The 22,556-nt window shown below is 36.7% G+C and overlaps 2 protein-coding genes across 4 annotated transcripts in view; both read right to left on the bottom strand.

Moving 5' to 3' along the window:
- LOC123259806 (semaphorin-2A) overlaps positions 1 to 22,556 on the bottom strand; it is a 735,036-nt gene that overhangs the window by 558,459 nt on the left and 154,021 nt on the right. The window lies entirely within an intron of this gene.
- LOC123260228 lies at positions 4,539 to 8,861 on the bottom strand. The gene is made up of 3 exons (XM_044721263.1): positions 8,768 to 8,861; positions 6,385 to 7,282; positions 4,539 to 4,577 (listed from the first exon to the last, which is right to left on the bottom strand). The coding sequence occupies exons 1-2, from the start codon at positions 8,859 to 8,861 to the stop codon at positions 6,399 to 6,401; spliced, it is 978 nt and encodes a 325-aa protein (XP_044577198.1). The 3' UTR covers positions 4,539 to 4,577; positions 6,385 to 6,398.

Genomic DNA, 22,556 nt, shown 5'->3' on the forward strand with positions numbered 1-22,556 from the left:
TATACTTTATATACTTTTACGTATTTTTAATTTGATTTTATTATATCTTTCATAAATTTTAAACATATATATTTTCTATACACATTTTTTTTGAGAGAGTTTTTTGTACAATATACAATAATTCCTTGTACTACAATTCTTGTTTCGAAAAATATTATAGGTGAACATATTGCAGAAAAAGTAGGGTTGTTTTATGTCTGATTGTTGTGGAGTTGAAGCTGCCCAGAGCAACGCACAGCCAGACGTTAGTCGTCCGATATGTACTCGGAAAACAAACGCACTAGGGAGAAAAAGTAGACGAGAAGGATGTGCAGTGTAGGATGTAGGTATTATATGACTCGTACGATTTACAGGAACGTCAGAAGACCGCCTCAAGGGTTCGCCGACTCCATGAGGGATGAGCGTCTGGGACTTTGCACCATCTCTCACCCTCGCTTTCTTGAAAGTAAACTTTCACCTGTACCGAGCTTACTTCTCTCTCACGTATATTTTCTCTCTTTCTCTCTTAGTTTCTATTCAGTACTCTGATCTTTCTCGCCATCTCGAGTTCTTTCCTCAATTTTGCTTTCGACCGAAGAATCCTCACAAAACAATAAAGTGCTGTTGACTTTAAATTTTTCGAATAGCAATGTGTGATTCATCGTTGACTTATACTGGGATGAAATTTCCCTGGCGGTAGCTGCTGGCAAATTCACCCTTTTCGTTGTCACTCCAGTATTAGCTTCCCTATACACACAAACGAGACTTCCGCATCGTATACACACATTCGCAGTTTCTCATTTTTTCTCCTTATTTTATTATCTTACTTTTACCATTTTCTCTTGGCGACGAAAAAATAGTTTTAAAAAAAAACATAAAAAGGAAAAAGTGAAATAAAATTGAGTAAAAGTATAAGAAAGAAGACGACTTTAACTTTTGACCAATAGAATGTCCTCTTCCTTTCTCTCGACTTTTAAGTTTGATGGAATTTTTCTTCATGGCGAAATTTACCAAGAATCTACAGCAAATGCATTTCTGGATGTCGAAAATTTTTTTACCTATCAACTTAAATAACTTACAACTTTCTTTTTAATACTTTTAGGTTTTACAGGATACGTAATCCTATTTTATATTTTAAATTTCATGCAAGAATTATTCTTCTGTTTGGAAAGTTTTTAATTTTTAAATTGTAAATATAATAATGTTCTCTATTAATTCAGCAAATGGGAAAGTAAAATCATACCGTTGTATTTTGTGTAAAATATCAGAACTATAAATTAGTGCTTTTTAGCCAAGAAATGTTTATTTATCAAGACGAAAAATTGTTTCCCTCGCAGTGAGTTGCCCTCCCCAACTAATCCATTGTATAAAATATGTGGGAGAATTTAATCCTTTAGAATGTATATTAATTCTATAGATAAACACTCTCCTTGAATGGTATTATTATTTTTATTTTCTTTGTACACAACTTGTTCGTGTAAATTTTCTGGCATTGAAACCACGTACAAAAGCGGTTTTTAAACCGAATTTATTGCTACTAACTGTGGGTACACCACAAAACATGTCGCGGTCACTGTTGTCCACCTTGCTAGTTCCAGACCTTCGTTGCCCACACTCAATGCAGGTCTACACCATCACCGAAAGATTTACCTTTTTCTCATTTTATATTGTCCGAGTTTCAACTACCCTTTTTGGCTTTATAAAAAATCATTTATATACTATCTTATTCCATAAATATACACGAAATTTAGACAGAAAAAAAAACAATTTTGACTCAAGAACAATATTCTTGACTCAAAAATTTTTATCGGAAGACAACCAACATTTTGATTGAAGAATATCGTGTTCTTAATTTTAAACATTTTGATTCAGAAGTTTTCAATAATTAAATAAAGTAAAATTATTTTTCAATTGATATTCTTGATTTCTTAACGCAAGAAATATTTTTTTCTGCCCTCCGGCCGGAAAGTGGCAACTTTCTGGCCGCTGCGCTAAACAAAGTTGCCACATTCCGGCTACGTCGAGCAGAAAAATAGTATACACACCTTGGCCAGTAAATAAGAAAGCCTCAGATCACATGTTTGTCAACCTCGGCTTCGCCTCGGCCAACAATTACATGTGATCTGAGACTCTTCTTATTTTACTGGCCTAGGTATGTAATATACTATTTACTCCCAGGCTAATAAATAGCTTCTCTAGACAATATCAATGTTCTTGGCTTTAAACAAATAGACTGCAGCGCTGCCTTTAGAATGCCACAAAAATTAGATGGTACACGGAGAAAAATTAATTATACTATACAAAAATATTAACTCCTACTATCTGAAATGGTAATAAAATTTATTAGTCACAAATTAATAGGTGGTATAATTGACAATTGTAATAGTTACTATTAATAATGGTAACGATTACTATCAAAAATGATAATTGTAATTATTAAAAATTATAACTGCTATAATCGAAGATGGTAACTGTAACCATCTCAGATTGTAAAAATTCTGAAAGAAGAAATAAGATAAATTTATTTAATTAAATTCTTTATTTGCATCCATATGTTAGTTATGTACATTTTTTCCTCTAAAATATTAAAACAAGTGATAACACAATCGTTTGAATCCATATATGATAAAAATTTCCAAATATTAGAGCTGTTATTGATTACTTTGAATAACATAATTTTTGAAAATTATGTTTTTTAAAAATTTTTTGTAAGATTAAAAATTTTTTTTTTGAAATTTCAATTTTTTTTTTAATTTGAATTTTATTGAAAATTTTGATTTTTTTGAAAATTTCAAATTTTTTTTTGAAAAATTTGGCGTAGAAACTTGTTTTAGACAAATAAAAATTTAAATATTAATTCAATCCGAATTTAATCACGATTTTTAGTGCACTGCGCTACAACTGCTTTTAGTTAATTCAGAAATGCATCCACGCTAACGCAGATTCTTAATTGTTTAAATATTCTTTACTAGCTTAGATAGTAACTATTATTATTACTGATGGTAACTGCAACCATCAGGTTATATTAGGAATTACGATTTTGATAATAGTAGTAACTAGTTAAAATAATAAAAGCTATTATTATACGATCAAACGAACTTACCTGTACGTGAAGTTCGATCGTTATTATACGACAGTCTCGCCCGAAATGGTTACATGTATACAAACTATAGTATCACCTCTTCTAGCTACTTGTAACCACGTATTTTAGAGTTTAAGATTTGAATTGCCGGGCTGCCGGCTCCTGTAGAGGTGGTGGTGCCCTGCGGTCACTTTCGTCATATCGTTGAAAGCAGAAAAAAAAAGAGAATTTTTGATGATAAAAGGGAGAGGATATTTTGGAAATATCCTGGGGATTGTTATTGAATGGGTGGGAGTGTAACCATTTCGGGCGAGATTGTCGTATAATAACGATCGAACTTCACGTACAGGTAAGTTCGTTTGATCGTATAATTATACTTCCAGTCTCGCCCTCATGGTTACATGTATACAAACTGTAGATGTTTAGAGACTGAGAAAATTCCTTTTTTTTTTTTTTTTACTGGTTTAGTTTTTTACAACTAATATTAATAGCATTACTTTTTGGAAGATTTTAACAATACAACTTGGGTAAAATTATTATTGTTTTGACTGCTAATTGGTCTATTATAGAACTTGGCGAATACTAGAGATTTTTCCGACCATCCGGCTGTTTTTCGTATAAGATCTAGGCTTACTCCTGCTTCCGCCGCCTTAGATGTCGATGCATGTCGTGTACTATAGGCCGTGAATTTTTCGTCCACTCCACAGTCTACGAGGAAGATTTTTATCCATCGGCTGAGCGTTTGGGACGAGACGGCTGTATGTGGGTTGCGAATTGATATAAATAATCGCTTTTCACTACGTCGTAGTGACTTTGTCCTCTTTATATAATTGAGAAGAGTATTTGCTACGCAGAGTTCCGGTTTATCAGTGAAAACAGGAAGGATTAGCAAAGGTTGTGAGGCTCCAGGTCTTGAGGTTTTAATAATGTCCGGAATCTTAATCTGTATGCTGCTTTTATACTGAGCAATATTATCTATTAAGATGAGCGACAGAGTTTGTACTCTGTGAGCAGTTCCCAACGCTAATAAGATTATTAACTTATTTGTTAATTGTTGTAAAGTCAGCTTTTCCAACGGATATAAATCAGCTGCCTTGGTTATCACCAGTTCTGTGTCCCAAGTCGAGTCATATTTAGGTTTTATGGGTCTCCGTTTAAAGATTCCTTTAAAGAATCGAGAGATAATCGGGTTATTAGTAATGTCTTGCGTTGATATTAGAGAAATAGCTGATCTTGCTGTGTTAAGGGTCCCATATGCTGCGCCGTCTCGAAATTTTTCTGATAAAAATTCTAGCACCGAATTTGCTTCAATGCAGAACGGATCATGTCCTTTTTTCTTCGAGAATGTCCACCAGTCTTTTAAAGCACTGTTATATTGCTTTATTGTCGATTCTGCCAGAGATGCAGATAAAATTTCTATTGATGCTTCTGGTAAATTTTTTCTCGTGAACGCTTCCCTGATAACTTGACGGCCGCCAGGGTAAGTGTCGCTGCCATTGGATGGTGCTGCTGGTTGCTAATAGGAGAAATTAAAAGACTGTCATTAGGTTTGAAAATAATCATTTCAGTAATCATAAGATTTTTTAGCAGTGGAAACCACGGCTGGGTTGACCAAAGGGGTATTACGATAACACCACAAGCCCTATCATTGATAATTTTTTGCAAGACCCTAGCTATTAAAGCAAATAGTGGAAAGGCATAAAACTTATGCTCTTTCCAACTAATTGTAAAAGCATCTATGGCCATAGCCTCTGGATCACGTTCCCAAGCACAATATTTTTTACATTTGGAGTTATTTCGTGAAGCAAATAAGTCAATTGATGGTACTCCGAATCGTTTCGTAATACGTTTAAACGCGTAATCTGCCAAACTCCATTCCGTATCTATGTTTTTGATGCGAGAGAGGCTATCTGCTTCTTTATTTTCTCTTGATGGGATATATGATGCGTAGAGCCAAATGTTCCGTTTCTCGCACCAATCCCAAATTTCTTTAGCAAGTAAGTGTAAATGTAAGTATTGGGACCCACCCATTTATTTATGTATGCTTTAGCTGTAGAGTTATCGACCCTAATTAGGATTTCACAATCGCGAAGATCATCTGCGAAACATTTTAATGCTAGAAATGCTGCACGAAGTTCTAAATCATTAATATGTAAGTTCTTTTCTTCCGGCTTCCACCAACCTCGCGCCTGTTGACCATCACAAAATGCGCCCCACCCTGTTAGTGAAGCGTCTGAAAAAATTTCTTTCTGATAATCAGCTGTTCTAATTTTTCGAAAAGATATTGGTATTTTTTCTTTCCACCATCTCAGATCATCGTGAATATATTTTGGCAATATCATAGTTTTTTCATAATTATCATTGTTGGCTATAAGAGCCTCTGTTTTAGCTTTTTCAAGCAACTTACAGTGTAACGTACCGTACTCTACGGCTGGACAAGCAGCTGTTAACGTTCCAATTACTTGTGCCAAAAATCTTATTTTACATTCTTGTTTTTTCAATAGTGTGTTTATATGGCCCAGAATTATTTCCCGCTTTTTATCGGTAAGTTTTAAGCAAAACTTTTCTGAATCGATAACTAACCCCAAATATTTGCATCGTCTGCTAGGTTTTAAGTTACTTTTTTCCTCATTTATAATAAACCCCAAGGAAACTAAAAATTCTTTTGTTGTTATTAAGTTTTTAGAACAAGACTCGATATCCAGTCCCATGCAAAGGAAATCATCCAGGTATACATTTGATAGGAACCCATTCTCACGCAGAGAATTGACTACTGGTTTTAGTATCTTTGTAAATACAAATGGAGCAGAGCAAAGGCCGAATGGTACGCAAGTAAACTCATATATTTTCCCCTGGAAGGTGAATCTAAGATACGTTCTATCCGATTTATTTATTGCAATTAAAAAATAAGCATCTTTAAGATCTATAGTACCCATGAATATTCCTGGAAAAATAAGTCGACAAACCGTTCTCATGTCTTCCATTTTAAAATGAGACAGACATATAAATTCATTAAGATCCTTAAGGTTTATGATAAACCTATTAGATCCATCAGACTTAGGGACCAGAAAAAAGGAAGACATGAATTGATCATCAACCGGCTTGACTTCTTCGACTGCTCCTAATTCTAACAGTCTCTGAATTTCTACTTCTATCGCAGAAATCTCAGAACTCGTCCAATTGCGCTCGGCAGGTGGCCTTGATTGATATGGCTTCGATGTAAAGGGTATTTTATACCCCTTAATACATTGCAATATGAAAGGATCTGATGTTATTGTAGCCCACTTACTAAAAAATAATTTTAGCCTGCCTGCAGTTTTTACCTGGGATTCATTAGTTAGTATCGACTCCGACTCTTGTTGCTCTGATTCCGGTGTTGACCCTGATGGCTCTTCGTCTGGCTCTGGAACTTCGAGTTGTACTGTGGCTTGACGAATTTCATTCTTGTGCCCGTCTGAGCTGAGTGTTTTGGCACAGACGGGCTCTTGGCATTTAAATTACTCGTCCCTGGTTTCTTTGAAAGTAATTGGGACTTGATGTCAGTGCTTATTTTATCAATCACTTTAGATTCTTTAATCTTTTCCCCTAATTTTTCGCCAAATAAAAATTCGCCTGTTTCAGTTTTGTCTAGGAGTGAAGCAGTTTGTTTATTCAGACTAGGAAGAATACAGGCTTTTCTAGCCACCATCTGGCCCCGAAACAGTTCAGTTAAGATTCGTGATGATTCCCATAAGTTTTCCAGCATCTTTTTTACATCAATTTCTTCTCTTTTCTTCGTGAGAAGAGGATCGATGACTAAACTTAGTGCTGATAATGCTGACCCAGCAAGGTTCTGGGTATTTGAGAAATATTTATCTCTCTTTAAAGAACCTTCATTGAGGGACGCCGCTATTTCGGGATTCAATTTTGGAGCCTCCAGGGAACATTCACCCTTTCTAGGGTATTTTTTGAGTAAAAGTTCTTTTGCTTCTTTTGTCTGTCCGGTTTTTAACCAGTTTTTCCAGCGATCGGAGATGTGGTTGGATAACTTCAAACCCTCCGGTTCTGTTGAAGGTGTTTCACCAATGATTTTTAAGATCTCTGGATCTAAATCACTAGATTTTTCACTAGCATTCACTGGCTGAGTGTCTTTTTGTTCCTGGGTTACCTCCTTTTCCGTGCCAATATCTATAACCGGAATCTGCCTCTCCGTTTGAGGCTGCACAGCGTTGTTTCCAGGTTCTGTAAATAAGGAGGAAAAAATCGTTTATATTTCGTCTTCGGTTATGTCTCACCTCACGTGTGAGTTCAACCGTAATGTCTTCGACCTTGTCTTATCTCTCGTATAAGCTCAGCCGTGTAAGTTTCCGTACTCATGTTATGTCTCGCATAACCTTGACGGTACATTTTTTTTTTTTTTTAAACAATTTTGGTACTTGTCTTTATTTTTTGTGAGATTTAAAGGGAGAACCTCAGTGACATCGTTTGTTTTTTCTCGATCAGTAGAATTTTTATTCCCCGCCGAGGACTGCTCGCCATCTTTATTCTCCTTGTCAGGGCTTGAGCGTTGTGCACGCGTTTGCCTGTCTAATTTCTTTTCCATCTCTCGCATTCGTTTTTTCAGATGTTCATAATCTCGATCACGATCGCGATCGGACGACTTTCTTTTATGTCCACCCATCCTGAAAAGCTTAAAAAACTTGCAAACTAATTAAAAATACAGAAAAATAATAGAAGTTAAAACTCTGACGTGTTTACTTTTTCGCACGAAAAAATGTTATGACGAAAGTGACCGCAGGGCGCTGCCACCTCTACAGGAGCCGGCAGCCCGGCAATTCAAATCTTAAACTCTAAAATACGTGGTTACAAGTAGCTAGAAGAGGTGATACTACAGTTTGTATACATGTAACCATGAGGGCGAGACTGGAAGTATAATTACTGGTTATTATCATAATAGTACTAGTTACCATCAGGATAGTAACTACTATAATTCAGATGGTTTACATAATTATTTAAATAATATTTACTACTATTGAATTCAGTTAATAGATTTTACCATAACTAGATAATAAACTCTACTATAAAATTTTCTCCGTGTATTAATATAGCAATGAATACATCAATCTTACAAGAAGTGTGTAATGGCTGATAGACTTGTGTCGTTTCACTGTGATACTAAATCTTAATTTAAGGTAACCTTGTAGTCTTGAACGAAATAGTATATTACTCGGCTTCGCCTCGGGCATCACGGCGCGCAGTGCAGGAATCTCAACTTTCTGCTCTTGTAGGGTAATATACTATCTATTATCTTATTTTAAAAATAAATTGCTTTTCAATTAAATGACAAAGTTATGTATTCCGTTCGAATTCTGTAACAATATTAATTTAAGAAAAATTTCTTGAACTAGAAATACTAAGTTTATTAATTCAAGAATAAATTTTTGAAGACGATAATTCTGTTGGTTCAACAATATTTTTTTCTGTGTATTCTCAGAAAAATTTGAGTATCAAAAATTTGTTCTGATAGATGTTAAAGAAAATAATAAATTAGTTGATATAAAAATTTGCAATTTATTTTATGATTGACTTAGAAGAGAAATGAACTATAAAGGAGCATCTTTTCATTGTGACAAGATGAAAAGAGTATTCGTAAAAGGCTACTATAAGAAAGAATGAAAATACATAAAGACAGAGTATGAAATAAAAAGAAAAATATAAGGGACTGACGGCGAAGCATCTCACGTTCGCAAGAACGTGTCGGATGTCCATCTATCAAAGGCCGACAGACTGTGTAGTCCAAGCTGCCACCGTTCACATCCATCTCAGATTATCATATATATGCTGTCTGCCTCTCACTACCAAATAGTTCACTAACCCTCAATTTTAAGATCAAGATCACGCAGAAAAAGATCGTATCGTATTTGCTTCTTATTATTATTTATAATAATTCCCATACATTTTTCGCTCATATTTAATAAAAATAAAGAAAAAAATCAAACAAGATTAAAAATAAAATAAAAGATATAGAATACATCAACAATTTTGGTAAGAAAAAATTAGCATGAACATTAAGCGCAGTATGTGAAATAATTTCATACATCTTCATACTATGCATGAGGATAATTAATATTAAAAAACTAGAGCTCGTTATCCAAATGATAAAAAATAGAAGAGAAAAAACGAGTTTAAACTATTTTATTAATTAAATTTGTTGTGCCTTAACTGAGAGTCGTAATTTTTACGAAGTAAGATTAAAAAGGTTCCAAATCATTTTTAAATGCAATTATTATCAGGATTTATGTACATGTCTACAGGCATATATGTCTACAGGATTAAACTGATTATAATAGAATGTTTATGATAACTCCCAAGAAAATAATTCTATGAAAACCGATGTATAATCATCTAAGACATACAATGATTCCTAGAATTTATTAACGTCAAGCAGCACTTATGGAAGGAAGGCATAAATAAATGCATTATTTCCTAAATGCTCTCGCTGTGTACTGTCATGTGCTCTGATTATTATCAAAGACCTCTACCAAACTATGAATATTGTGATACATTTATACATGAGTACTTTGGTTCTTGCTTCGTATCACATATTGTGAAGAAACGCATTTCTATAAAAAAAATATATGCTATTAAAGGTTTTCTTTGTTCATCTTCAAATTATTAAAAATGGAAGTTTGTACGACAACACGAAAAAAATATAGGTGTTGCAACAAAATGCTGTCCTATGGGAGCAACAGGATAAAATCCTATTGTATCAACAGGATTTTCATGGTGCGGCAACAGGACATCCTGTTGTAGCAACATGATTTTCTCATGTTCCAGCCACATGATTTGTCATGTTTCGGCTACATGAAAATCATGTTGCTGCCACATGATTTTCTCATGCTACCGCAACATGATTCTTATGTAGCCGAAACATGACAAATCATGTGGCTGCAATATGATTTCATCATGTTCATTTACCAAAACTGCATCATGTTGCATTCACTATTTATTTTTTTCCGTGTGACTATTTTTACGATGATGTTCGAACGTCTGTATGTGTGTGTGTGTGTGTGTGTGTGTGTGTGTGTGTGTGTGTGTGTGTGTGTATATGTGTGTGTGTGTGTGTGTGTGTGTGTGTGTGTGTGTGTGTGTAAATCTCTTATAATTTCTGAAAGGCTTGACCGAATTAATCGCAGTTGGTGTCATACTTAGATTTCCTGTAAGTTGGAACCAATTCGGACCAGTAGATTTCGAGATTGCAAAAAAAGTGAAAAAAACAGTGGAAAAAATTAGGAAAATGGTTGACCCTGAAGGCCATACCTGTAACTTCCCACTACTTTCGTAATTAAGCGCTCAAAATTGCACTTATTACGTTTTTGAGCTCGAAGAGCTCAAAAATATAATTTTCGTGTAGTTTTAAGCTCCCCGAACTCAAAATTCTGATAGAAGTTTAACATAACACTACTTTTTGAATTTTCAAACCGCAATAACTTTTGAATGAATGAACCGATTTTCACGCGGTTGGCGGCATTCAATTCAACGCAGTTTTTCAAATTCTATGATACATTTTAAAACACAAATTGATAAGACCGGAAGTTTCGGTGTAATTTGAAAAAAAAAAACTTTTTTTTTTTTTTTTTTTTTTTTCGATTTCTGTCGTCAACGATAACTCACGAACGAATCAACCGATTTTGACCGGCTTGGTGGCAATCGACGTGGTTTTTCGGTGTTGAAAGCTAATTAGTTTTTGGAATTCAAGCCGTTTGAAAGTTATTCAAATAAAAACCAGATTTGAAAAAATTTTTTTCACAGTTTTTTTTTTTAAGATTTCTCAAAATCTATCGACCCGAACCGGTCCAACTTGTATTCAAAATCTAAGTTTAGTCAAACCCTTTCGATTGGCACCAACCGCGATCAAATCGGTCTAGCCGTACAAAAGTTATGAGAGGTTTACACACACACACACACACACACACACACACACACACACACACACACACACACACACACACACACACACACACACACACACACACACACACCTGCGGCAGAGCCAAACAGAAAACCGAGATGGTCGTTTTGACCCGTCAAAAATGGTTTCCAAAACCATTCGCTATGGACATGGGAGGAACAACGCTGACGTCAACAAGGGCCCTGCGGTATCTAGGGGTAATGATAGACGAGAAACTATCTTTCCGTGAACACCTCGACAGTGCATGCAAGAAAGCCAGCAAGACTGTGTCTAGCCTAGCACGAATTATGACCAACACCATGGGACCAAGAACAAAAAAGAGAAGAGTTCTTCTAGAAGCAGTCCACTCGGTACTGCTTTATGGAGCGGAGATATGGGCAGACATATTACAGCAGAAGACCTACCGGCGAAAGATCGCAGCAGTACAGCGACGAGGCGCTCTCAGGGTTGCCTGCGCCTACCGCACAGTTTCCGAAGCGGCTGTATTGGTCATTGCAGGAGCCGCGCCCATCGACCTATTAGAGTTCGAAAGAGCAAAACTCTATGACGCTAAAGACAGTGATGATAACATGAAGGACGCAAGAACGAGGATAAAGGCGGAAACGCAGCAAGAGTGGCAGGACCGATGGACATCGGGAGAGACGGGCAGATGGACGGCGCGCCTGATCCCAAACATCAACGTCTGGCTCTCTCGGAAGCACGGGGATACGGACTTCTTCCTGACCCAGCTATTGACGGGACATGGGCAGTTCAATGCCTATCTTTTCAAGATGGGTTTGCACAGCACACCAACGTGCAAATACTGCCCGGATAAAATCGACGACGCCGAACACACATTCTTCGAGTGTGCTCGATGGAAGGACTACAGAAGAAGCACCGAAGAGATCATAGGCACCAGGCTCTCCCCCTCAAGCCTGGTGACCTATATGATCAAACAAGAGGAAAACTGGTCAGCTGTTGCAGTTTATGCACAGCACCTCCTGAAAGACAAAATCGCAGAAAGGGACCAGTAGCCAGGAATAGGCGTCGTGAGACGCAGCACGACTGGATTGAAGTAATGCTAACGCGGTTCCAATCCAGTCCTCCCCGTACCATCTAGGGGAGAGGGGAAGAGGAATGTTTTTTTTAGTGGGTAAAAATCTCCACACTACCGACTATCGATATTTGCCGGAAGATGGGCGGCAGAGTTAACGATACCGGTGTCTTTTGAAGATCTTTTTTCGTACCTCTTTACAAAAAAAAAAAAAAAAAAAAAACACCTGCGGCAGAGGAGAAACTGCTACCAGGCGCGTCTCCCCGTAGCGGATGGGAGAACGCTCGCTGTCCTTGGATGACACTAGGTCTCTTAGTTGATGAGGTACAGAGGGTAGGAGCCAAATTAAATACGCTCCCGTGGACAAAACTCCCCCATCCCCTTTAATAGGTTAGTCACACTAATTGTCTTAGCAAGACGATCGTTCCCTGCTGTAACTCACTGGGAGTGTCCGGAACCCGTGTCGATTATTTCCGACGATGCGGGCTACGGCTGATGTGAGCTTGCTCTGCCGAGGTGTAAGTTGCAGTAGCGGATCAGGAGCAAGCCACTTCAGGCCTTGATCAGGAAGTACGCCGTGAGTGTTAGAGATCGAAATCGCCACCGCCCCGAGCGAGTCTAGTCCGTCCGTGAATTCCGGGACTGGCTAAGTGTCGGCTAGGTCTCAGGGAACTGGGGTAGGAGTACTATCTCCGAGGGTACACCCGTTCCTAGTTATGACAACCCGCTCCACTCCGTACGATGCGCTGGTAAATCAAAAAGTATGAGTAATTTACAGGAAACAAACAAGAGTGGAAACGGGCTTCATGCCCAACAAGCAGCGATTGAAGCAAGCGCTGAAATGAAGAGAACGCAAGCGCTGGAGCGCCTTGAAAAGCTGACCATTGAGCTGCAAGAGTTTGTCCAAACTAAGGTCAATCCACAAGGAGATAAAGACCAAGACAACCGGTGTAGTCAATGCTCTTGGAAGATTCAAGAAACTGGACGAGGAATGGCAGTCATTACGACGACGCATTCAAAATGAAGTTTAGACGGAAGAAGCAATGGACACTGGAGCCGACGGTGATGGCGAATCTGCTGCTGAGGACAAGGGTGAAACTGACACAAGGTCTGGAAAGAGAAAGGACCGAAATTCGCCAAAGCCAACCGACAAAGTCACAAAGAAGAAGGACTTGAAAAAAGCCCTCCCCAACGACTGGCAGGGCAGAGTGACGAACCTAAGAAGGCGACTGATTGGGAAAAAGTACAGTCTAAGAAGGAGAAGAGAAAGCTAGCTAGAGAGCAACTCTCAAAGCAGCCGCCGAAGGAGCCCAGGCCAGAGCCTAAGCGGAAAAAACCACGCAAATGGATCAGACCCGACGCACTGATCATCCGCCCGGCCGAGAAAACAAAGTATGCCAAGATTCTGCGTCGCATAAAGCAGGACGTCCCAGATGAGCAGGTTCGTTCAACGGTAGATAAGATCAACAAGACCAGAAGTGGCGACTTGTTGATTACGATTTCGAGGAAGAGAACTGACAAAGGCCAAGCCCTCCAAAAGACGATCGCAGACATCCTTAAGGAGGAGGCCAAAGTGATCTGCAAAGGACCACAGGAGACCATCGAGATCCGAGATTTCGATGACGACACGACGAAAGAGCATATTCAGACCGCTCTAAAGAGGGAAGCTGGAGAAAGTTGTGAAATCCCACTAGAGGTAATCAAAATCCGTAAAGCCTTTAGAGGTACGCAGACAGCCACAGTGTCATTACCAGCAGCTGCAGCACAAAAGTTACTGGAGGGAAACTGCAAAATAAGCTCGGCTGGGTCAATTGCCGAATGAGAGCCACGAAGAGACCCATACAATGCTTCAAATGCTGGCACTTTGGGCACTTCGGATCTCAGTGCAAAAACGAAGTCGACCAGTCTAAGCACTGCATAAGGTGCAGAAAAGAAGGACACAAAATTGCTGATTGTAAAAATCCAGCTAAATGTGCACTGTGCGTTGAACAGCACGGCGTAGAAAAGGCGGCTCACCATGCAGGCACGAACAGATGCCCCGTCTTCCAAGAAGCGCTCCAGAAGATAACGAAGCCAAGAACATGAAGATATTGCAGCTCAACCTCAATCATTGTGAGGCTGCGCATGATCTGCTCATGCAAACTGTGCGCGAATTAGAGGCAGACGTAGCACTTATAAGTGAGACTTATAGACACCTGAGTAACCAACCCTGGGAATCCGACAGCACTAACAAAGCCGTCATCTGGTCCTTCGGTAAATGTCCTTTTTAGAGAACAGTCAACAATAAAGAAGCCAGCTTCGTAGCTGCATGGGTAGATGGCCTCCACTTCTACAGTTGCTATGCACCACCTAGTCTCTCTAATGAACAGTTTGAAGACTTCCTTGATCGGCTAACTGAGGACGTAAGAAAACACTTTCCCGTGGCAATAGCTGGTGACTTCAATTCCTGGACAGCAGACTGGGGCAGCAAGTTCACTTATACACGTGGAAAAGCACTTCTCGAGGCAATGGCCACACTGGACGTGATCCTTCTTAACACCGGTGACACGCCAACGTATACTAAGGGAAAGGCAAACTCAATTGTCGACCTTACATTTGTCAGCAGTTGCTTAGCTCGAAGAGGTTTTTCTTGGAAAGTATTGAACATCTACACAGCAAGTGACCATAGTGCGATACTATGGGAAATATCAATTGGCCAGAATCTAACAAGAGTCAACAGGAACGCCAGCGCGGTTGGGTGGAAAGTTAAATCTCTCGACCTCACTGCTTTAGTAGTAGCCCTAGAGGGCGATCCGATCATCGTAGAAACTGCTGAAGAGAAGACCAAGGACCTAATGAGAAGAGTCACCCAGGCTTGCGACACCAGTATGTCTCGGAAACGTGGCATGAATTCAAGACCTTCGGTGCACTGGTGGAACGATCACATTAGCATTCTACGTTCAGAGTGTCTTAAAAAAAGAAGAAAGTCTCAGCGTGGCTACAGACGACCTAACTCCGTAGAGCTGTTGGCAGAGTATAAAAAGGCCCGTCGAGAATTAAACAGAGCCATTAAAGAAAGCAAAAGACGCTGCTGGAAGGAACTGGTCGCAGAAGTAGAGAAAGATCCATGTTACTGCGCTGTTTCCCCAACAGCCGGTATTCACCTACAAGTTGGAGCAGCTCAACCCTGAAGACATCCAACTATTACGTTGGACGAGTTGATAGAGGCAGGCAATCGAGTAGGGAATAATAAGGCGTCGGGATTGGACGGAATCCCTCATATTGCCCTGAAATCAATCCTTAGGGCAGTACCGACATTATTCCTGGACGTTTACGATACATGTCTGAAGGAAGGGACTTTTCCCCAGAAGTGGAAACAGCAACGGCTAGTGCTACTTCCGAAGGGGAAAACGCCGCCGGAAGAACCTTCATCCTACCGACCACTCTGCATGTTAGACACGGCCGGCAAGATATTCGAGTGCATAATTCATCAGAGAATAGAGGCTGTAGTCGATCCACTCCTGGCAGAGAACCAGTTTGGTTTCCGAAAAGGACGGTCAACTCTGGATGCGATCAAATTGGTTGTTGATACAGCCAAGGATGCAATCGCTGGAAGGAGATGAAAGGGTGGAAAGAAGAAATACTGCTTGGTGGCTGCTTTGGACATCAAGAATGCCTTCAACTCCGCTAACTGGGACTGCGTTATGAGGGCTCTAGAAGAAAAAAACACACCAGGATACCTTCGCAGAATGGTAGCGAGCTACTTCACGAATAGGGTTCTGAAATATGACACGAAGAACGGTACGGAAGAGTACGAAATCACTGGAGGAGTGCCACAGGGATCAGTTTTAGGTCCTCTGCTATGGAACATCATGTATGATGGCCTCCTGAGAATAGCATTGCCTACGGGAGTCAAACTTGTAGCATATGCGGATGACGTAGCTGTCGTGATCGTTGCAAAGCACCTCGAAGAGATAGAAATGGCATTTGATATTACATTCAACCACTAGATCAGGAACCCAGAAGGATGTAGAAAAACTGTGCAGTTGTCTTTTATAGACTTTTTTTTTATATAATTGTAAATTTTAGATTTTAATTTTAATAACGTATATTGACAAAAATTAATTTACAAGTTTAAGTTTACGAATTGAATTTTAATCATACCTGGTCGTCGACACAAACTCACACAGTAAATCATTATTTTATTTTATTTAACATTTAATTTGTTAACTTTTACTTTTACTGTTTAAATTGCACATCTTAGTTTACGTGGGAGAAACACCGGCCACTAACTAAGATTTACATGATCTGCAAACTTGGAGATCTTTTACTAACGATTCCTCGACGGGAGTCTCTGGCGAGTCTCCCGCACGAGAGTGCGTTCTAACGAGAGGCTCAGATGGAGGACTCAAAAATTTAAACTACCTATGTACGAGCTAGACCTTATCTACACAGTAGGAAGTCAGGATAACGAGAGCGTGAGTTCATAAGAAGATCTTCTGGGCCTCGAATTTTCGGGCATGTCCAAATTACTATTTGGGGGAGAACAGTATCCAATTAGCTGTCTATTTCCCTTAGATTCTACCCTCTCTTCTGGGTTTTCCGAAGATGTTCGCTTGAACTCCCTTCTTTGGGCCTAGAAGCATGATGTGTCTCTCTCTCTTACTTAGAGGCTATATGTGTATCTATGTATTGGTGTACATGCAAGCACATTTACATGCACACAGATACATAATTTCCTTATTTAACTAAGTCTTTTATTTTATTTATAACTATTACTAATTTTTTTATTAATTAATTAATTTATTTGTTAATTGATTTATTTATTGACAATAGTATTCATTATCAATAATTAGTTCTTAATCTTTAATATTTATTTAAATATTTTCTACTGTTTTAATTATTATTTTTCTTTAAAGAATTATTTAAATTATTTTAAGTTAGTTATTTCATTAACTATTTTATTTCTGAAATTATTTATTATCTAATCTTTATTTTATTTTTGGAGTTTTATTTTACTTATTTTTTTCTAAGTTTATCTTATTCTAAAACTTTCCCAAGCCTGGTCTGTGACGCTATTCAACTGAGGGCAATAAAACTCCCTTTTATTTGTATACTTAGGATTTTTTAGGTAGATTTTTTTGGAAATCTAACTATTGCATTAGTCCTCAAGGTGAAATTTTCACCTGATTTTGCTATTAAATGTTATAATTAGTCGAGTAGGTTCCAAAAATACCATTGGTTAAAAAATTTATATATGTTTGTATATTATTGTTGGCAAAATAAATTCATTCTGCCGCATGTATTTATTAAATTATCAATGCTAAATCGTAAAAAAAAATTATTAAGAAGACTTCTAAAAATTTGTTATAGTCTTAGAACGATCCTGTAGAGTTGTGAGAGGTAAATAACGTTTAGCTCTCAGAGCTCAACGATGTAGAGTTGCAGGAGCCGAACGGTATTGTTACTATAAGAATACGTTAACCTACTGGAACTTTTTACAACTAACTAACTACTATAGAGTTCCTATAGCAAAATTTTTTTCTCCGTGTGGTTTTTTTAGAATGACTATTGAACAGCTTTACCGACCGATACCAAAAACAAATCAGCTCTTAATATAAAAAAACTACGTCAATCGCCGCCGGACCGGTCAAAATCGCTTGATTCGTTTGTGAGATATCGTTGACGAAAAAATCGAAAAAAGCGTTTTTTCTTTATACCTCGGTCGAAAGTACGCATCTTTTGCACCTATTTCAAGGCAAAAAGTTAAAGATTCGTGCATTGGTAGAGCTACGCATTCGCCCTCTATAACAGCGGGAGCATAAAATGCTTTCGTTACCGCGACTGACATTAGTCATTTGTTACTAACTATTTTTTGTTTACGCTGATCATTTACGATTGATGGTACAATACAACTTGGTTATATTTCTTTCTTTCTTCTACTTACATGGAATATTTCATATATAGATAGAGATATAACTGCCGTAAGAGTGAGTAGATCATCCGATGTAACTTATAACCAGGTTGTACCGTACTGAGATTCAGTTTGACAGTGACGTGTGTAAAATGGATCAACTTTATTTAATTAACGAATTATTTAGAAAAATGTACGCAGTAACAACAATTTAATTTGATTTTTATTAATTATTGTTAATTTTCAGATAATATGTTCGTTTTTTTTATTTTTAACCGAGAATAATCTATATTATGTTTGTTGAATTCAAGAAATTGCAGTTTTATTTAATCTAAAAATTAAAAAAAAAAAAATGTTTGTTAATTATTTTTTATTTGATTTTCCATTAATTTTTTTTATTTGATTCTAACCCCCCCCCCCTGACCAGCAGCACTCGCTTCGCTCGTGCCGCAAATGTCGGGGACAGGCATCAATTTTTTTTCGATGCAGTACATTAAATATTTTACGTACTTTTGACCGGCTATAAAGAAAAATAGTATACACTACACGGGCAGAAGTTTGAGAGCTCTGAACTGCGCGCCGTGATACCCTCGGCTACGCCTCGGCCATGGCGCGCAGTGCAGAAATCTCAAACTTTCTGCCCTAATACTGTAATGTACTATTTTCAAACGAGTTCCGAAATTTTTTATCTGATCTATTCACGGTTTGAAATTCATCATAGAATTCAAAAAACTGCATCGACTGTTGTCAACTACGTGATAATCGGTTAACTCGTTTAAAAGTTATAGCGGATTGAAAATTTAAAAATTACATAAACATTTGTTATTGAACAAATTAAATAACATAAATAAAGAAAATCTCATATCACATGAAATCTACCTTGCATTTCGGGTGAGGCCGAATGGCATTTTTTTTTTTCATTTTTTCAAAATATCTCCAAATTGGCTGAACCGATCGATCGGTTGATGCGTTCGTAAGATATCGTTGTCGAAAAAAATCTAAAAAAGTGTTTTTTTGTAATAACTCCGAAATGTTTCATCAGATCAATTTTTTTGTTCTAAATTTTTTATAGAACTCAAAAAACTACATCAATTGCCGCCATCGGTCCTCAATATGTGTACACACTTCCGGATTAATCAGACATCTTAAAGTCGGTGAAAATAGCGTTAAATCATTTTTATATATGGGGTATTCCATGCCAAATCGACCACTTTTGAACTCGACCCCTTTAGATTTAGCTGAAACTTTACTATTCTTTTCTACCCTATGAAAGACATTATTGAGAATTTTTTCAAATTTTTTTATCCAACCCAAAAAAAGTTATGAATTTTTCAAAAAAATGGCTTTTTTATTTTCAAATAGCCATAACTGTTTTAGAAATTGACTTTTGGGTACCTTTTTTTAAAAAAATTTTTGTTTTTGAATGAACTTTTTGAAAAAATACACGAAGAAAATTTAACATGATCAATTATATAAAATAATCGGTTTTTTTTAAGTAAAATCGTAATTTTTTCGAAGTCCGCCATTTTTTTTTTTTCTCAAAAAAAACTTCAATTAATTTGACAACTATCCCCGCTAATCAAAAGCAGGGCCGATTTTTTTTTTATATTTTTTTTATTTATTTAAAAACTGAGTAGGTCCCCCCCCTTTCCCCTATCCGTTCTTTCCCAACTCCCTTAAAATTTGCTTTGATATGGCTCTTTACCGTAAGATGGACGGTGGCGTTGTTTGCTCGGTGGGTCTTATATACGTGACTGAATAAAGTAGTCAGTACTTGTCTCGGATAGCTTAACTGGTAGAGCCCTTGGCGCGTAACCGAGAGATCTGGGTTCGATTCCCAGTCTGGGCTGTCTGATTATTTTTTCAATTACGGAAAAATTCCCACTGAGTATAATTCACGGTTCAAACTAAAAAACGCGGTCTACAAAATACTAACTAGTTTCCCAATAATACCCCCCCCCCCCCTCAGGGCGACTAGCCGTCATCCCTGAGGGTTCTAAACTCTACACTGAGAGCAAGTGGAGAGTATCCTCCTCGCTCCCACTTACACGGCTTATGATTACCTACCGTACCTCAGCTGAAGGCTTCGGCACGGGGAGTTGCACTTTCATCCGGTCGGTCCACGATACTTACCTGGGCCTTGGTTAGACTCCAGGTAGAGTATCATCCTCTCGAATTACTTGGTGAAGAGTATTCATCTGAGTAATTCTCCCGAGAAAGAATTGCTTGTCAAAATTATTTTCAAAACGGAACTTAACATATTTTTGAATCATCACTACAAACGAAACATCTTCGCCATCTATCGAGGCTCGCGCAAGCTCAACGATCGTCAAAATAAATCTAAGTTTTTATTCTACAAATAATTTTTCACAAAATTACTTTCTATTTTAATCGCCATTTCTTTCATTATCCATTCATTCGTTTCGTCAAATTCACAATTCTTTATTATTTTAATCGTAATTTCTTTCATTCTCTATCCATTTGTCGCTTTCCCATACTAAATCTTGCTTGGGACTTATAAAATTTTCGCTTATCTAAATTATTTCTCACAAAATAATAATCGTCATGTGTTTCATTATATATCCATTCGTCGCTTTCCCATACTAAATCTTGTTCGGAACTTAGAATAATTTTCCCAATCTTTTAATTTCTTTTACAATTAATTTCTTTTGCTCTCTTAATTCGCTCGGCTTCATAATAATTTCTCACACGCTTAATTTCTTAATTTAATCATACCTTCGGTAACAATAATATAATATTATTAACTAAATAAATACAATAATTAAATAATAATCGCCGCACTAATAACAATAATTGTTTCTATTAATTTTTAAGCAATTAATAAAAATAAAACTAAAATACTCAAATACAAAAAGTAAAATCTTGGTCATACATTCTACTAACATGTTTTGAGAATCAGGAGATCGAGAATATTACGTATAAGTATTGGATATCAAAACCGAGAAGTAGTTTGGAAACTTTTATCAAGCCTACAGAAGAATTTGTTGGAAACTTTTGTAGTGAACTAAAAGTTCTTTTACCTCACTCATTTATTGCTAAAGAACAAGCCAAATTTTTGAAAACATTGAAAGAAACACTGAAACCAAATGAATTTGTCATTATTTGTGATTTTGCAGAGAATTATGAGTTCGTAATACAAAATGCAGCATCTGGTTTTCACTGGAATAATAACCAGGCAACAGTTTTTCCGGTGGTTATTTATTACAAAGTAAATGATGAACTTGAACACAAAAGTTTAGTTATTATTTCAGACTGTAATAATCACGATGCCGTTTCTGTTCATGTTTTCATCAAATTAATAAGCGATTATGTAAAAAGTCTTCCTGAACGCTGTAACAAGATTTATTATTTTTCTGATGGGGCTCCTCAACAGTTCAAAAACTTTAAAAATTTTGTAAATTTATATTAACATGAAGATGATTTTGATATTCCTGCTGAATGGCATTTTTCTGCGACTGCCTATGGCAAAGGTCCATGTGATGGAATTGGTGGCATCATCAAACGACACGCAGCAAGAGCAAGTCTCCAACTTGCAGTTGATAAACAAATAACAACACCGATAGAATTTTTTGAATGGGCTTCTAATCCGAATAACTTACCAAATATCATAGTTAAGTTTTCTCCAGAAGAAGATTATAATACAGCATTAACTCATTTAAATGACAGATTTTTGAAAACGAAACCAATTGTAGGAACTCAACAACTACATTGTATAATTCCGGACAAAAATGGTTGTTTTTATGTTAAAAAATTTTCAAACTCTAATGAACACAGAATTTGTAAAATATTAAATCGCCAGAGAGAAAATTAATAAATAATTTTTTGTATTGTTTTTGTGAAATCATTGGATATTAACTGTATTAATCATTAAACTTAGTCATTATATTCGTAAATTAAGTCTATAAATTGAGAATATTATATCATAAAATCGTTAAATTCTATTTGTTTTATGATAAAAATAAAGTTTACGGAAAAAAAATTTGACACTTTTTTTTAAATAAATAAAAAACATATAAAAAAAAATCGGCCCTGCTCGGGATTAGCGAGGATAGTTGTCAAATTAATTGAAGTTTTTTTTGAGAAAAAAAAAATGGCGGACTTCGAAAAAATTACGATTTTACTTAAAAAAACCGATTATTTTATATAATTGATCATGTTAAATTTTTTTCGTGTATTTTTTCGAAAAGTTCATTCAAAATAAAAATTTTTTTAAAAAAAAGGTACTCAAAAGTCAATTTCTAAAACAGTTATGGCTATTTGAAAATAAAAAAAGCCATTTTTTTGAAAAATTCATAACTTTTTTGGGTTGGATAAAAAAATTTGAAAAAATTCTCAAAAATGTCTTTCAAAGGGTAGAAAAGAATAGTAAAGTTTCAGCTAAATCTAAAGGAGTCAGGTTCAAAAGTGGTCGATTTGGCATGGAATACCCCATATAGTTATATATAGAACAAGCTAATAATATCATATTAATAAAATCAAGTATCATAAATATCCCAGTTACAGGATATGAATAGTTAATAGTTATTATTTATGTATATACAGTAATATTCATCAAATGTTTATTTTTCTTGACTGTTTTAAGCGATTATTGATTCGG

Source organism: Cotesia glomerata, linkage group LG2 (genome assembly GCF_020080835.1).
Source record: "Cotesia glomerata isolate CgM1 linkage group LG2, MPM_Cglom_v2.3, whole genome shotgun sequence".
NCBI lineage: Eukaryota > Metazoa > Arthropoda > Insecta > Hymenoptera > Braconidae > Cotesia > Cotesia glomerata.

What these genes read in the sequence shown, in the direction of transcription:
- LOC123260228 (XM_044721263.1), bottom strand. Translation starts at nt 8,861, where the DNA reads ATGGATGTGAACGGTGGCAGCTTGGACTACACAGTCTGTCGGCCTTTG. An exon ending in CGAACGTGAGATGCTTCGCC is followed by an intron (nt 7,283 to 8,767) that starts GTCAGTCCCTTA and finishes CCTTATTTACAG; the next exon opens with AACCTGGAAACAACGCTGTG.